The sequence below is a fragment of the Lampris incognitus genome, chromosome 13, assembly GCF_029633865.1.
Source record: "Lampris incognitus isolate fLamInc1 chromosome 13, fLamInc1.hap2, whole genome shotgun sequence".
Taxonomy (NCBI): Eukaryota; Metazoa; Chordata; class Actinopteri; order Lampriformes; family Lampridae; genus Lampris; species Lampris incognitus.
Window position 1 is genome coordinate 4,861,021 of NC_079223.1, and position 17,581 is coordinate 4,878,601.

General features: G+C 44.7%; 1 protein-coding gene across 1 annotated transcript in view; it reads right to left on the bottom strand.

Annotated features, from left to right (window-relative positions):
- The window catches only part of eys (eyes shut homolog), a 292,598-nt gene that overhangs the window by 117,331 nt on the left and 157,686 nt on the right, over positions 1-17,581 (bottom strand). Inside the window, 7 exon segments of the mRNA XM_056292252.1 lie at positions 6,912-7,122; positions 7,689-7,813; positions 8,450-8,574; positions 9,964-10,163; positions 10,711-10,789; positions 11,123-11,294; positions 14,606-14,660. Of these exon segments, the coding sequence (XP_056148227.1) occupies positions 6,912-7,122; positions 7,689-7,813; positions 8,450-8,574; positions 9,964-10,163; positions 10,711-10,789; positions 11,123-11,294; positions 14,606-14,660 (967 nt within the window).

Consider the following 17,581-nt stretch of genomic DNA (forward strand, 5'->3'; position numbering starts at 1 on the left):
GCAGTCGGAGGCTGCTGCCAGGAGGCAGTAACATGCCTCATTAACAGTTCGCTCCAGTCTTTCCCTCAAAGGTCTCCTGTTTTCTCTCTACCTTAGATTTCCGAATAGATCTTTAACCCATCGTGCTCAAGTATAGCCGCGCGTAGTCGAAATGTTCAGTGTACAATCCAGATGACATCATGATTTTGCTTTAGTCCATCGTCTTTTGCCAGAGTACAGTTATGCAGAGTCCAGCTATTTTTAAAGATTTTTTATAGGACTAAAAGAAGCAAAAAAAAAGAGCCAACACGGGGATCGCTGGTTCGAATCCCCGCGTTAGCTCCGGCTTGGTCGGGCGTCCCTACAGGCACAATTGGCCGTGTCTGCGGGTGGGAAGCCGGGTGTGGGTGTGTGTCCTGGTCACCGCACTAGCGCCTCCCCCTCCCCCACCTATTCGGGGGGGGGAGGGGGAACTGGGGGGGGGGTAGCGTGATCCTCCCACGTGCTACATGCCCCTGGTGAAACTCCTCACCGTCAGGTGAAAAGAGGCAGCTGGTGACTCCGCATGTATGGGAGGAGACATGTGGTAGTCTGCAGCCCTGCCCGGCTCGGCAGAGGGGGTGGAGCAGAGACCAGGATGGCTGAGAAGAGTGGGGTAATTGGCCGGGTAGAAAAAAATCCCTCCCTCCAAAAATGAAACAATAACGAGCGTCGTTGTGTTGAAATAGTCCTCTCAAAGAGTTAATGGCCGACGTGTTTGGTTAAAAACAGAACCTAGTCTCCCCGAAAAAATATCAATGGCTGGTTTTAGAAAAAAAACTGGACAGTGTGAATATTCCTGGTGGTTTATCTGTCAGATCAGGCTCAGTAAAGTGCAAGGTCTAATACGTGTCCGAGGAAGCGGTAGGAAAATCGATGGTATTCATATTGCATGGGCCTTTAAAAGAGGACTACGGCACTGCAGCAGCCGGCAGTCGCTGCATGTGAATGTCAGACAGAGGGTACCGGACAGGACATACCATACAAAATGTTTGGAGAAATGTGGAGCTGGGATCAATTAATAAAGCTGTACACATTGGGCAGTGACGTCTAATTGATATAGACTTAATGTCCCCTTTATATGGGAAAAAAACAGGATGTAAGCCCCCCCCCCCCGATTTATTGAAGAGCGTAATAGACTGACTGATTGAACTTGAACACAGGGGGGTGATAATATATGGCTGAATACCACTCTTGGCCCCTTGCAATTCCGTAGCCCCCGGGGAAGGCACAAGGTCATTCTTTGCTCACAGATTGGGAGGAGAAATCTCTCGTGTTCGGGATGCACAGGAAAACGTCGTATATTTCAAACGAGCTGACGATATTCCTCTGACGTTTAATTGGATTCTCAAGTGCGAAGAAACAAACTGAACTGGACAGGGAAGTAATCTAGTGGCTAATTATTAGATATGTTAGATGGCTGGCTTCAGAGCCCAGCGATGATAATAACATCCAATTCACCATGGCTGATTCAAGATACAGCACTGACAGTTACAGTAGAGGAGCAAATAGGCCATAAACCATTGGTGTGATGACAAATTAAGACACTGCTTTTTCATCGTGCCAAGCCTCTGCTTATGAATATGCATAACTGTGCACATCATGGTGTCTCCCTCACACAGTTGCACCACTTAAAATGTCAAAATGGTAAAAGGCATGCTGGTTTCATTATTGTACTGCCAACTCAAATAGAAAGAAACATGTACATCGCTGTGGAGGGGGGAGAGGGGGGGAGGGTAAAGAGGGAAATTAATGTATTAGAAGTGTGTTAAGGGTGACAGACAAAGACACAGCATCAAGGCAAGTATGTTGAAGGGACCACCGTGCTCTGTTGATTTCAAAGGTGCACCAGCAAGTCATTTAAGTTGAATTTGGCAGGAAATTATAAAAAAAAATAGATTGCCTTTGCTGTATTAGTCATCCCAAGATGGTTTAGCTTTAGTCAGCCACTCCAACACACACACACACACACACACACACACACACACACAGACAAAGAGATCTCTCTCTCTCTCTGTCTGTCTGTCTCTCTGTCTCCCTCTCTCTGTCTGTCTGTCTCTCTGTCTCCCTCTCTCTGTTTGTCTGTCTCCCTCTCTGTCTGTCTGTCTCCCTCTCTCCGTTTGTCTGTCTCCCTCTCTGTCTCTCTGTCTCTCTGTCTCCCTCTCTCTGTCTCTCTGTCTCCCTCTCTCCGTTTGTCTGTCTCCCTCTCTGTCTCTCTGTCTCTCTGTCTCCCTCTCTCTGTCTCTCTGTCTCCCTCTCTCCGTTTGTCTGTCTCCCTCTCTGTCTCTCTGTCTCCCTCTCTCTGTCTGTCTGTCTCCCTCTCTCTGTCTGTCTGTCTCCCTCTCTCTGTCTGTCTGTCTCCCTCTCTCTGTCTGTCTGTCTCTCTGTCTCCCTCTCTCCGTTTGTCTGTCTCCCTCTCTGTCTCCCTCTCTCTGTCTGTCTGTCTCCCTCTCTCTGTCTGTCTGTCTCCCTCTCTCCGTTTGTCTGTCTCCCTCTCTGTCTGTCTGTCTGTCTCCCTCTCTCCGTTTGTCTGTCTCCCTCTCTGTCTGTCTGTCTCCCTCTCTCTCTCTGTCTGTCTCTCTGTCTCCCTCTCTCTGTCTGTCTGTCTCCCTCTCTCCGTTTGTCTGTCTCCCTCTCTCTGTCTGTCTGTCTCCCTCTCTCTGTCTGTCTGTCTCCCTCTCTCTGTCTGTCTGTCTCTCTGTCTCCCTCTCTCTGTCTGTCTGTCTCCCTCTCTCCGTTTGTCTGTCTCTGTCTGTCTGTCTGTCTGTCTGTCTGTCTGTCTGTCTGTCTGTCTGTCTGTCTGTCTGTCTCTGATGCACCATTTCTTGACTTCCATAGGTTTATCTGTTAAAGAGCTGAAATGGTGTTGGAGCTCATCATTTCAGGTCTGCTCCCACAATTAAAAGTCAAATCTGTTCTGTTATTTGCTCATTTTGAACAAAACAATGATAAAAATGGACTACAAGTCATGTATTTAGTGAATTTAGCCTTCCATTTTAATCATTCTCCGTCTTTTAGTTCCAGCTGACTTGGTGTATTTCAGAGGTTTTTTGAGCAGTCTTAGGTTTAAAGGACTGCTGTCGGAGTCTATTTAAAGAAGCACCAAGGGCACTGGATGCGTCTAGATGGTGACCTAGTTAGATAAACTCAAGAGTTCCTGGATCTTCTGACTAAAACCCACATTTATTTTGATTATACATACATGCTAATACATAGTTGGGTGTAAAGATGCAACGTCTGTTGTTTTTTTGCCCCCCCCCCCCAAGCATGTTTCGGAGCATTTTCCACCCTTTCCCCCTACAGCCATAAGCAGTGAATCAGGCTTGGATCAGGTGCAGAGGATAGAACTCCATTATGTGGTGGGCCCACAGAGATTTTCAGAGTGTCACACTGAATTGGTTCAAGCTCGTCTGTGTTCAATAGTTCTGTTTTACAGCCCCGTGAACAGTTTCAAAGGTAGACAGACCTCATCTGTCTCGGAGCAACAATCTGCCCAGTGCTTCCACTTCCTCTTTCACAGCGATGTCTTAATACAGTATCGATGATGTATCACACGCAGTGTTCAGCGTCTAAAATAAGAGCGGCGGAGGAAAACAAACCATACGAGGATTCGGCGTTAGACACAGAATTAAAATAATTTAATTCAAACTGCCTTGTCACTGTTGTCAGAATAGTTTCTGACAGAAACTATATTTTCTATGGTTGCAGCTGCACAATATCCTGCCATCTCTTGATACATTTCAATAAGCCATGGCGCGCTATGTTCCCGCTGCTGTTTCAGTGGCAAATGGCACACCTTGGGGGGGGGAAAGGTTCAGAGGGAAATGATAAGGGAAGGACGGCTTAATAACAGGCACAAATCGGCCAGATTGCTTTCAGCAGGAAAGGGCTGGCATAATAGCTTACCATTTTAAATAATGAGGTATTACTGCCCTGCAAATATTACGTTGTGTGACAAAGTAAGCTTAATAAAAGGGAACAAGACCCTGGTTGAAAAAATCTGTTCTAAGCGAAGCTGCTGCCATGTGTTACAGGTCTAATTCCTGGAAGCGAGGACAACAGTTTCCTCTTGAGTTGATTCCTCTCCAGTCTTAAACCATGTCTGTGACTACGATGACCACAAGCCACGATGACGCCGAGGTGACCGACCATGCTGCTGCTTTGTTATGCAGGCGAGGTAACATCAATACGGACATTACCATCAGGGAAGCACCTTATTCAGTTATAATGACTAAATGGGAATTGGTTGTAAATACAAGATAATCACCAGTGGCATGAAGTCTAATTCACATTGTACTTCACTAATTGCAAGTTGCATTATTTCAAACCTCCAAGTCCATATTTGCCATCGTACGTGGGTCAAAAACAGCCAGAACAGCCCCCCCACGGTAACACAACGGAGGGAGAAGGTCAAGGATGTTTATTACATGGAAAACATAACTGCAAGGGTACAATTAAAAACAGCTATATGTTTGACTAAATGGTCCCCAGTTATTACACATTTTCTCAGCTGATCTGAAGTAAGAGATAGTGACAAAATTCTTCTGGATCTCTTTCCTCCTCATTTAAATGTGAACACTAGGAGCCTTTTTTTCCTTATATAATGTATATTTACCTGTTATCTGAGTTCATGGACCAATATCACTACTCATTCCTCTCTTTTTTCTTTTTTGAGAATAGGAACCGTATATGGACATTGAGAGGATGCCGAAATCCATGGACTGCTTCGTAAGACATCTATGTATGTATTGTGTATTTGAACATGTAAAACTGTACCTGATAAACGTTGAAAAAAAACAAAACTGCAAGAACTGAGTAAATGTATAGGCACCAACTTTCAAAGATATGTAGTGGTTCAAAGATGCACTGCACAATTTGCAAATGCGTGTCACAACCTGTAACTATGCAAAGTAAGCAGTCATTTTAGCAGGGGACTTTTAGCAGCATCCTTCCGTGGATTCAATCACAAAACAGTTACAAGCACAGGCAGAACGATCTCCACCACAAAACTGTTTGTGGGGCTCGAGAGCTGTAAATGAATGTGATGTGAGCAGGAGGCTTTTGCTTTACTCGGGCTCTGACCAATCAAATACCACAGTCTGATAACAGATTATTATTAGAGGGCTTTTATCTGCAAGCTTACTTTCACTACACTGTGCTTGCAAGAAGGGTGAGGGGTCAAATATCAGTAGATAACACAAGCAGCTGACCATCAATCAGAAACAGCAGCTAGTGAGGTCTTATGATACCCATCTCTGTGACACTACTCATAAATGTCTTCGCAATAACATCTCATAAATTAGGCAGATGAGAGTAATTTATGGAACGAATTGGATCCAACGGGAAACTGTCTTGAAGATTTGACAGTACAGTCAATTTAAAGATCTCTGACAGACTCTATATGAACCGATCCAACACAATCACAACTAATTGTTTCCTGTTGTGACTGGATTTGAGGTGTTGTCTGCAAACATTTCTCCATCTGGCTCCAGTATAGGTGTCTTTATCTATCATTTATAATTATCTTATATTTGCAGCTAATCCTACCCAACCTAAAGAAAAAACAAAAAAATAGATGAATTAAAATGATGATAATAACAAACACCTCATGTTCTACGACGGTGGTATCTGATTGGTCAGAACATGATCAGAGCAAAAGCTTCCCGCCCACATCACATTGCTTCATAAATCTACTACAGTTGTGATGCACAATGTATATCTGCAACTCTGTGCATACACAACTTTGATACCCATACCAGCCAAACAATTCATAATGTGTGGAAACTGTATGGCAGCATCTCATTAGATGTTCTTATTGTGCAGATGTACTATAATGCACATTTTAGTGGATCTTGTTTTTGCTATGGTGCACTCGCCGTCAAGATACTGAAAGCATGACCGGGATTTCACTCCTACCTAAAACGACCATGGGTGGTTAAAATGACCGCCGGTTTTTAAACTCTATATTCTGTCAAGATAAACACCCAGTTGAGATACTAATGCACTGCATATGTTAGTATGTCTGTTAGGAAACGACCGACACCAAAATTAACATTTTAACAACGTTAAGACTATTTTTCAAACAGTTTAAAATGGCGGCTGTCCAGCGTCTGTAAGTACTGCAACACCTCGGTGGTAGTCATGGTGCGTCTGTCACCAGACATGTTGGACATCATCACAAATCAAGTTCAGACTATTTCTCTGCACTGGAGGACGCTAGTGTGTTTCTAGGACAGAGCAACGAACCTCACGAAGGAAATGACGCCACCAACACATGTCATAAATAATGACGCGACACGCACAAATCATTTTGACCGTTCATGGTCATTTTAGGTAGATCTTATCATAACTTTGTTTTTTGTGCAATTGGTCTAAAACTCGTTTTAATGCAAATATATGCAATCCTAGGAGAATTCAGGGGGCGGCAGGTCTGTATCTTTTTTTGTTTTTTTTAAGTTATTAAACTCTTAAAATCCAAAACGGTCATAATGACCGTCTTGCTCTATTGCCTTAATTGCTTTACTTCCTTGACCGTATTCGTAACCGTGCAGATGGTCCTACACTTTTCTACATTTTCTTTTACACTTCTCTCAAGTACTTCCACTTCCAGAGTGTCATGTCTCTTTTGCTGGTTAGTGTGGGCATCACATCATGGATGTGTGAACAGACTTGAATTTGGAGCTCACTAGAAAGGCCTAGATGCTACAAAGCACCCGCCATTTAAACAACATAATCTGAAGCATGTACATTTTTTCCAAGGGATTAGCAACTAATATTAAGTGCAGTTTAAACAGTTACAGTTCAGAGTTGTGTATGCACAGATGAGTATACTGAGTGTGCATCCTGATGGAGTTTGAGTAACGGGGTTTTAAATTCACATGTAATAAACTCACCAGATTTTTGCTCGGGCGCTGGTGTTGGATTGAACGTTGGCATCAGTGTAGACAGGACGGGGCCCTGAGGGATATTCATGACTGCAGTCACCGGGGGAATGTCTGCAACAGGAGGTATGCAGCTGACCTTGTTGACGCCATCTACACAGGAATATGCCTCGGGACACGGACTCAACAGGCAATCATCATAATTGTGCTCACAGTTCTTCCCCTGTTCATTTAAAATAAATAACCTTCAGATTTCTCATGCAGTGAGTGAGCTGTCAACGGTGTAATTTACATTCCACTTGTATAACTATGCAACTCATGTGAAACACAGCACAGACCATAGCTAAACTCACAAACTTCAACACTAGATTTTTCAATTGGGACGAAGGAACACAGCCTACGAGAGAAAGGGGAAACATTTTTTTTCTCGCACAGCAACATGAGCAAAACATAAATTGGTGGGGATATTTGGATTGAAATATGTTCAGATGTCTCTAAGGCTACTGTAAAAAAAAAGTGTGTAAATTAGGTTCAAATGACACAAAACTCAATTTTTACAAATTCCACAGCGTGTCCTGATATCTACGTGAAGGACATCCTAAATATCTACGTTTCCCCCGTATGACAAAGAGAATAAATAAATGATACAACTGCGGGAGACAGTGAAAAATGACATCACTAAATTTAAACAATGCACTTAATTACTGACAAGGAACAACGGCAAGAGAAAAGAGGGAGCCAAAGGGGAGAGGTGACAGAAAAGATAGAGAATAAGGTGGTGAGCCTCACCACAAATCCAGGACGACAGAAACAGGTGTAGCCATAGCCCGGATCGTTCTGAATGCATATCCCCTGGTTGCAGGGCTGTGGAAGGCACTCATTAATGTCATCCTCACAGTGAAGGCCTGTCCAACCTGCCAGGAACAAAAGCCCACAGAGTGCTCTGGTGAGCCCAGGCTCTCCCACTTCCACCCTCTGAAGTGAATATCAATCAGATTCCCCTACATTGATTTGCTTCTTTTCGGGTTCACACACATACACAGACAAGAAAAGGCTTTCACTAAAGAGTAAGATGCTGCATACATCTTAATGAGACTAGGATGTATTGCCTTTTTATCACTGTCTTTTTTAGTACTGTATAACGGCAAATCTCTCCCTGGAGAATATGTGACTGCAGTGGCTTTGATGCGCAGCAGATACGGAGACGTTATGGTAACTTTTTGACACTGGATGCGGAACTTTTCAATCTATTAGGGGCATACTGTGTGCTATGATGCTGTACAGGGATGTAGGATAACGCTATATAGTATAACGTACCCGACTCTCTCCCACAACTTGAGAAATGAAAAGAGTGTGCAGCCATCACTTCCCTTTGACCTCCAGTAGTAATTGCTTCCGATCGACCATGTATCTTAATGACCTTGTTCAGTACTCTGAGCGATGAATGTGTGCATTGCGTTCCGACAACAGCTCCTATAAAGGACAGCCGTTGCTCTGGCTGCCGTCGTTCAGAGTAAAGTGAGAAGCGTACAGGTTTCTAAGTGACTCACCTGGTTTACAGTGGCAGGTATAGCCGTTAATAAGATCCTGGCAAATGCCACCATGGAGGCATGGCGTGGAGCAACATTCATTAACATCAAGTTCACAGAAATCCCCCATGAAACCTGGCGGACACCTGAAAACAAAGGGCTTAAGAGCTTAAAAGCTGGTAACCCTTCCAGTCCCGTAGGTATTCACCAGGTAAATACGCAGCATACAGACTCGGTTGTGTACATCAATAGATAACACAACAGACAGCAGTTATCTGTTTGAAATGTTGGTACAGCAGGACATATTAAAACGTGCTACTGAGCACACAATAGTACAGTGTGTGCAGAAGGTAAGACAATCTAATTAACTGTGAGATGTCCAGGGACCCGCTGTGTGAAGTCTGCACACCATTATTACAGACACCTTGTTTTCAGATACCCTTCATCACCCAAGGGACAGCATGTCAGCAATTAAAGATATGGTTGACTCGCAGCCATCCTGGGGCTCTGCTTTATGAGCTAAGAACAGCATTCGCTGTACGACACATCTGGGTGATAGACAACAAAGTCAGAGTAGTTTATTCATAGTTGGAGATGAACAGCACATTTTGACACAGTAAACAGTGATGACGACAAGTCGAGGGAACCTTGTTGTCATCCTTAGTCACATCTTCCTAAACCCAATACTGAAGCTGTGACAATGCCGCTCTTTCGTTTAGCTGACTACAATAACCCCCCCCCCCACACACACACACACGTCTCTCTGTAAGATTCTAGCATGGTAATAATGTTAATATGATATGTGGCTTTTTTACTTGCAGTCGGTCCCCCTCCCAGGTCTCCATGGTGATGGCGGCCACCACCTGAATGAACACTGCTTGGCATCCCCCTCATCACATTTTCTTCGTATATATCTTATAAATCCATATCATGTTGGTATCCTGTTTCAATGTTATATCCTTCTCTCACTAAGATGCGTGACTAATGTTTTTCTTTTAACATGGTGATGGTGGTCACATGGCTCGGGGCCTGGGCTGCTCCTGTGGTGTCTGGACACTGCTTGGCATCCTCATCATATGCTTCATGTTTTATGAGCCCATTATAATTCTGTTATCCTCTTTCAGTGTTGTGTTGTGTAAATTGTGTAAACACAACATCATGTCACATTGTGCGTCTTGGGAGAGAGATCCCCCTCTGTGGCTCTCCCTGAGGTTTCTTCCTGTTTTTTCTCCCTGTTAAAGGGATTTTAGGGAGTTGTTCCTTATCAGATGAGAGGGTCTAAGGACAGGATGTTGTGTTGCTGTAAAGCCCCCTGAAGCTAATTTGTAATTTGTGATATTGGGCTATACAAATAAAACTGACTTGACTAGGAATCAGAACTTCTTGAGTGTTGTGGAGGGCGGGTAACAACAGCCTGACATTTCCACATGAACTTGATCAGCGTCACCTTGTTTGAGGCAGTTTTCATTTGGGATGTTTTTTTTTTTATTATCTAAATTTACAAGTGTTATTATATTTAAAGCAGATCAGCTCACCTGCATGTGAAATTTGATCCTTCACCATCTAAGCAAGTAGCTCCATGAAAACAAAGGGAGACATTTGAAGAGGTCTCTTTGCAGATGTCCACATCAACCTCACAGTTCTTCCCGGTATACCCATCCAAGCAAAAGCATGCATACTTATCGATGAGATCCACACAAGACCCCCTGTTCAGACAGGGCCCAGAGCTGCACTCCTATGAAGGAAAAAACACAACAACAGATCATGTAAAGGTGAGGTGCTGCAACAAAAGCCTTGAAACCTGACAACAGCTCTGACTCGGCCTGGTGCAGAGTATTTGTTGAATAAATGCACATGCTTGACATGAAGTCCACATGGTATGGGTCCTTATAGAAAAGAGCCTTTAATGTAACAGTTCTCCGAGGAAGAAAAAAACAGTGTAAACTCCAGATTAGGATGAATCGTTTGTAGTTAAAAAAAGCACACGATCAGATTATTCATTCTACAGAACGCCCTGTGGGAGTCACCTCAAAGCACCTCGATGTTTTATCTCTAGAGTCCAGGGCAAGCTATGCTGGCTGTTCAATCAATTAGACATTAGGCTAGGCAATTTCTTCTTAATCAGGTATTTGTACAAATGTTTACATGATCCTGGTGGATCAACTGACTTTTCTCATCGAACAATCAATACGGTTTGTGATACCAAGGGCCACACAGATCTTACAAAACTCTCCTGACAACACCTCGCGAGGCCTCCTTCAACTTCTTAGTCTGCAACTCACATTGAGGTTTGTTTCACATCTGCGGCCGCTCCACCCGCTTTCACACCGACAGGAGTAAGCATCTATCCCATCCTGACAGCTGCAAGGACCGAAACACAATTTCTTTGTCAAACTCCAAACGAAATAAAAAGTCTGTGGTTCATGAAATACATGTTGTACCCTACTACTGTCTACAGTGGGTCTTTAGAAGAGTTAATGCCTTCTGAATGACAGGCTATTTCCAATTCTGATCAGTTAATGAGTTCAATTTGCCACTGAAAGAATTCATAAGTAAATCACGTGTCTGTGAAAACATGCACTAGCGTACGTCTTCACCAACAGCACTGACGAGAGGTGTGATCAGACATCGTTTCGTGACATTTCAGTTATTTGCAGATGTTCTGTTTCTGAACGGTAATGAAACCTGCTGTACCTCCCGTGAAGACACGGCGCTGACAGGCATTCGTCAATGTTGTTCTCACAGTTGACTCCCATGAAGCCCTTTGGACACAGGCAGCGATATCGACTGGGAGCATCAATACATGTTCCACTATTTTGGCATGGGTTAGAACCACACTCGTCAATATCACGTTCACACCACGTCCCTGCAAGAATAATTTACATTTTAGTAAAACATCATCACGTGACAGATGAATAGCTGAGTTATCTTTTAATACGGCACAAGATTCAACTCCTAGTTTGTAAGTAGTAAACATCAACAATCAAATGCCCCCATCGCCAGTTGCAATTTCACAGTGTACGAAGGCGAACCTGTCATTTTTCACATCCTCCTGGTGAACCCGATGTGGTTGTCCACACAGTTAATGTGGTCGGTGAAATGTGGTACGTCCTGATATTTAATTTTAACCCACACAAAATCACAAATCCACAAATCTCAAGCAATGGCTAGGTGGTGTCGTCCCTGGATAGGACATCAGGGCCCTCTTTCCCACTTCCTCCATATATAATAAACGTTATATCTAGATGAACTGATTCAACCTTCTTTGAATTTCTGTGATTTTCTTAGGATTATTGAGCGTGCGTCAAGATATTTTTGCATAACTTTACATACGTATTAATTACATATGCAAAGTTATGCAAAAACATAACTAGGTTAACCATGGGTCAATCTGAAATTTAAGGGGATGCCCTCCCTCTTTTCAACAAATTGTAATACTGCAATTTCTATCCATGACCCCCCCCCCCATTCAATCACCTTTGGATTAAATGCACTGTGTGGTATATCTTAATAAGGAACATTAGTAGAGATATCTACTGTTGATGTTTAAATTCTATCCATATTAGAGATTTGCACGCCAGTAGCCTTGCCCTCGGCTGTATTATGACTTTGCCCTCTGCCTACTACCACATCCAACAGCCATCCCTGGATTAGGTCGAGTGTTATGATAAAAACAAAGGGGAGTCTGATCACAAAACTCAGCTTTAAACTGGAGATATTTGCTGTCGTTGTTGTTTTTTTTCCCCTCGAGCTCTCAAATAGTTTTTAAACGCAGCTGGTTAAGAATATTTAGGCCTATGGCTAAAAGTTAAAAGGTGATGACAGTTGTTCCCACCAGACTCCAGTTTACCCCTTGAATTATTTTTCCAAATCGACCATTGAAGTTAACAGAGAAAAACTGAAACTGGTGGGGGAGGAACTGGATTCTCATGCTCTCAGGGGAACACCAGCTAACTTGAGTCTGTCCAGATTACTCGAAGCCCTGTCAAAATATTAAAATAGATGCTAATTAGCTCTTCCAGTTTTTAACAATGTCGACAGGTAGTGCACTGCGCAATATTTATTAATACATGTGATATTTACCCATCAAAAGGCTTCAAGTAAACTGACTGTCTAATTTCTGACATAGTTGTCTGCAGCGATGTAGTGCTTTACCAGCAAACACAGCGCTCGGAGAACTATTGACTCCCACACAACACCGTGAAAGACTTCCAGGAATCAATAGGAGAAAGAAACAAGACAATAACGAATGACCCATCTTCATTCATTTGGTTAGCTTTTCATCTCCAGGCTGACACACACACAAACAAACATGGTGGCTTAGGGAGCAAGGATTATTTATTTCCTTTCCTCTTTTATAATAAAACAGAATACATAGAATGTCTAAAGTGTATGCCAAGAAACCAGCTGTTTTCTCATTTTCAAAAGCGAAATAATTCTATTCTGTAACCTTCTTCTTACACACGACACTTGTTTTCACCATAGCAGGGAAGGCATGGGCATATGTGGTAATATGTACAGCCAAACATGTGACAGAGCTGAACTGAAACCCTCTACTAATAATTATAATACTGACTCCAACATTTTTTTGGGGGGGGGGGCTACATTTGGGGATGACAGGTGAGCTCAACAGAAGCAGACCTGTCTGAGATGTGATGGACAGGTGATGTCATGGCCAACATCCAGTCAGAGCATACATGGCCAACACTGATCAATGACCGATGCTGAGGGCAGCAGCCAGAACATTTAAAGTGTACTATGCTCAGAAGGGCTGCACAGTCCTTGCAGGTACAACGTTCAAGTCTAACATGTGGTTGTAATTGGGAAACTGAAGCTGGAATACAAACGGAACTGAAAAACAACTGTTGTTCAACAATCACACACACACACACATATATGTGTGTGTGTGTGTGTGTGTGTGTGTGTGTGTGTGTGTGTGCGTGTATTTTTTTTCCATTTTTATTTCTGGCACAATACGTAGCTATTCTGGTGTGTGTCTGCATACACGACTGATGGTGAGGTTGATTTTTGGCGGTCAAAGTTGGCAAAGGCAAAACCTGACGCTCAACACCGTCAACTGACTTATTTACAGGCTTCGGCAACAACAACAAAAGACCACTTTCTGTCAACTACTGTGTGCTTCTGATGTGAGGGCCCTGGTTCAGACTCCCTCCCCTCCCCATACAGAATGACTGACTGTATGAAATGTGATGCGGTGAGCTGAACTAGCTGCTAACCAGCTGAGAAGGAAGGCTGGACTCTTAGAACCTACTAGTCAGGAATAAGGTGGAGAAAAATGACAACCATATGAGCAATGATTTGAAAATGTTGGCTTGAACATTTATTCAAAACATTTGTTGTTGTTGTTGTTGTTGAACTGGAAAACAGCGGCGTTCGCCTTGGTGGCTTCTGTGTGTCCTGTTTCACCACTACATCACTACTGTATGTATGGACCAGTGCTGTTTTAGTGTGGGAAGAGACGGAAAAAAAAAGACAAAGAAAAAACCCTTCACTTCATATATTTTGATGACATAAAGGACGCACAGAGGTCATAACAAGTCTTAGAGGTGTTTCACACCTCGGTCAGGGGGATTAAAAGAGGACGGCCCCATCATGAGATTCTGAATTGTACATCTTACGACACGTGTTACAGACTGGACATCAATCTAACAGGAACGACTAGGAAAACTGAAGAGACGAGTGCCACCTTAAGCCAGTATTTATTTTCCTTTGATACAGCGACATTTACACCGGACAGGGAGCAAGCCATCCACCACAATGGAGCCGATTCAGCGAAGGAACCCTCACATGTACTGTATCGGAGAAAACCAGATTCAGGTTCCAGAAAAGCCACTTCCTCCTCCGGTCACCGTCTGACAAACAGGAGGGCACGGACAGCCCAGCATCCAGCTGTTTAAATGCTGGGAGCTGTAGTCTCCAGCCAATCAGAGACGAGCTAAGATGAACGGGGCTATTCTGCACTTCTGCCACGCTCTTGAAAAGACCCCGAAACAGGCTGAGTGAGGTTTTCCTTAAGCAGCTTTCACTTTTGTTGAGAAACTCAACGCTCTGCCACAGATTTATTAAACACCTCGGGTCTCTGTGGTGCTGATGATTAGTTCATGCAACCATCTGAACAAGAGAAAACAAGGTCCTTTGCTGTCTTGATCTTCTCACCACAGTCAATAGGCACCGTGGCAAATCCAGCATTAAAACTGTGACTGTTCTCCAACTGACATAAAATCAACCGAGCGTTAAGTTTCAACAGCAATTGATTCCTCTCACTCTCGTTATAATTGTCCGTTCAGAAGACACGGCGATGTCAGTAATGATTAAGAATATCGTTCATGTTTAACAAAATAATCAACAATAATTACTTTCCTGAACCTATAAAAGCAAACAACTTTGCGGGGAGACTGCAATGCACATCCAGCAATGTGCTGACTAGAGAATCTGCAACAATGTGCTGATTTCTCTGTACGATCACTCAAGGGAACCCACTCCTAAATGATGGGTGAAAAAGGGAAAACAGAGGGTGACAAATAGTGTGCTTAAAACATGATTTATATAAACAAGAATATCCATTAATCATGTCAGAGTAATGACTTCTGGGCTCAGCAAAGACTATACCTCCTACATACAGTGAGATAAAACAGTATTGAGATGGCTGAAACCACCACATAGAATGTCCTAAACAGCATCAAGACCCAGGAATCATATCTGAAGTTTCAATGGCAAACCCAAAACGGCACACGGAGAGCGACATACACTGCCAAACAATATGGAATGTGAGTATATCAATACACGGGGAGAACACGCAAACTCCACCTGGGATGACCCCCCAGGTTGGACTACCCCGGGGTTCGAACCCAGGACCTTCTTGCCGTGAGGTGACTGCGCTAACCACTGCGCCACCGTGTGGAGTTTGCATGTTCTACCCGTGTCTGTGTGGGTTTCCTCAGGTGCTCCGGTTTCCCCCCACAGTCCAAAGACCTGGAGGTCAGGTGAATCGGCCGTACTACATTGTCCCTAGGTGTGAATGTGTGTGTGTGTGTGTGTGTGTGGGCCCTGTGCTGGCCTGGTGGCCTGTCCAGGGTGTCTCCCTGCCTACGACCCAGTGACTGCTGGGCTAGGCTCCAGCATCCTGCGACCCAATGACTGCTGGGCTAGGCTCCAGCATCCTGCGCCCCCGACTGGGATAAGCGGCTTGGATAATGGACGGGTGGATGGAGCACATCAATACGATGCACCCAGAAGGGCACTACGTATACAGTGTCCCGTGCTAAGTGATGTGCTGAAGCTGTATTCACAGCTAAAAACTGCTTTTTTTTTACATTTCTCCCCTTTTTTTCTCCACAATTGTACCCGGCCAATTACCCCACTCGTCCGAGCCGTCCCGGTCACTGCTCCACCCCCTCTGCTGCAGACTACCCCATGTCTCCTCCCATACATGTGGAGTCGCCAGCCGCTTCTTTTCACCTGACAGTGAGGAGTTTAGCCAGGGGGGATGTAGCGTGTGGGAGGATCACGCTATTCCCCCCAGTCCCCCCCCCCCAACAGGCTCCCCGGCCGACCAGAGGAGGCGCTAGTGCAGCGACCACATCCGGCTTCCCACCCGCAGACACAGCTACTTGGGTCTGTAGGGATGCCCGACCAAGCCGGACTATCTAAAGACTCCTAGCAGATAGCAAAGCATCTTGCATGTGATTGCTGTGGAACAAGTTCCTCCAACACTTTGGATGATAAATGTAAACACAATTAGAATATTAACCAATCCATTTATTTAGGGGGACAAAGAGAAACTATCGGGGCTTTAGGTGTTCTAAAAACACACCTCATTAAGAACCAGTACAGCTAGTTAATCAAGACGTACTGAAGAGACAAGTACGGTGCAGATGTGCCATCACTTCAGTATCAGAACTCCTCTTTGCTTAACCCCCTCCAAAAGAGACACGCAGCAAAGGAAAGTGCGGGGTGGAGACGGGCGGGTGTTGTGGTGTCAGCATGAATTATTCACTTAAGTGAAAGCCACAGTGTAAAAAGTACCAGACCAAAGAGTGGGCCGTTTCAACACGAAGGGTCAGAGCGGGGTCAGACAGGTGAGGCAGGTAGCACAGGGACGTGGTCTGATGATGGCAGGAAGTCACACAGCAGCTTGTGGTATCGCTCTTCCCACAGACCCGGACCAGCAGAACAGAATAACATTTCAACCCGCTTCCATCAACTTGAGAACCCAGCAGCCTATGTGACGAGTGCCGCCATACAGCCAAGTCAGGGGTAGTTCGGGGTACTTCCTTCCACCTGATTTTGTGTCCCGCTTGAAAAGTTGCATGGATGTAATATGCCTTACCGGAGCAAATATTTTGTGAGTTCTAGTTGGGTTGAGCCGGTCCAGAATATATCCTCTGGCCCTGCTCTCTTGGGGAAGCCTGTTTCCTCAGATGAGCTTAGAGCAAAGGAAAAAGTAATGACTTGTACTGTGCTGTGCGTGGGCCTAATAATAAAAGCTGCTTCTGTGGGAATCGGGCCATGTGTGTCAGGTTCTGCTCTCCAGAGGAGCAACCCCTCAGAGACTCCCACCCATTTCTTCAGCTGGGGAGGATGAATTGATGATACAGTGTGGAAGACAAATGGAATTAATCTTCCCACACCCTGACAGGGATTGGGTTTAGATACTGGGGATGCTCACATGCACACACACACACACACACACACACACACACACACACACACACAACCCCCCCCACCCACCCACCACACACACAATCCCCCCCCCCACCCACCACACACACACACACACAACCCCCCCCCCCCACACACACACACACACACACACACACACACACAACCCCCCCACCACACACACACACACACACAATCCCCCACCACACACACACAACCCCCCACCACACACACACACAACCCCCCCCCGCCACACACACACACACCACACACACACACACACACACACACACGATCCCCCCACCACAAACACACACACACACAATCCCCCCCACCACACACACACACACACACACACACAATCCCCCCCACCACACACACACACACACACACACACACACACACACACACAATCCCCCACCACACACACACACACACACAACCCCACCACACACACAATCCCCCCCACTG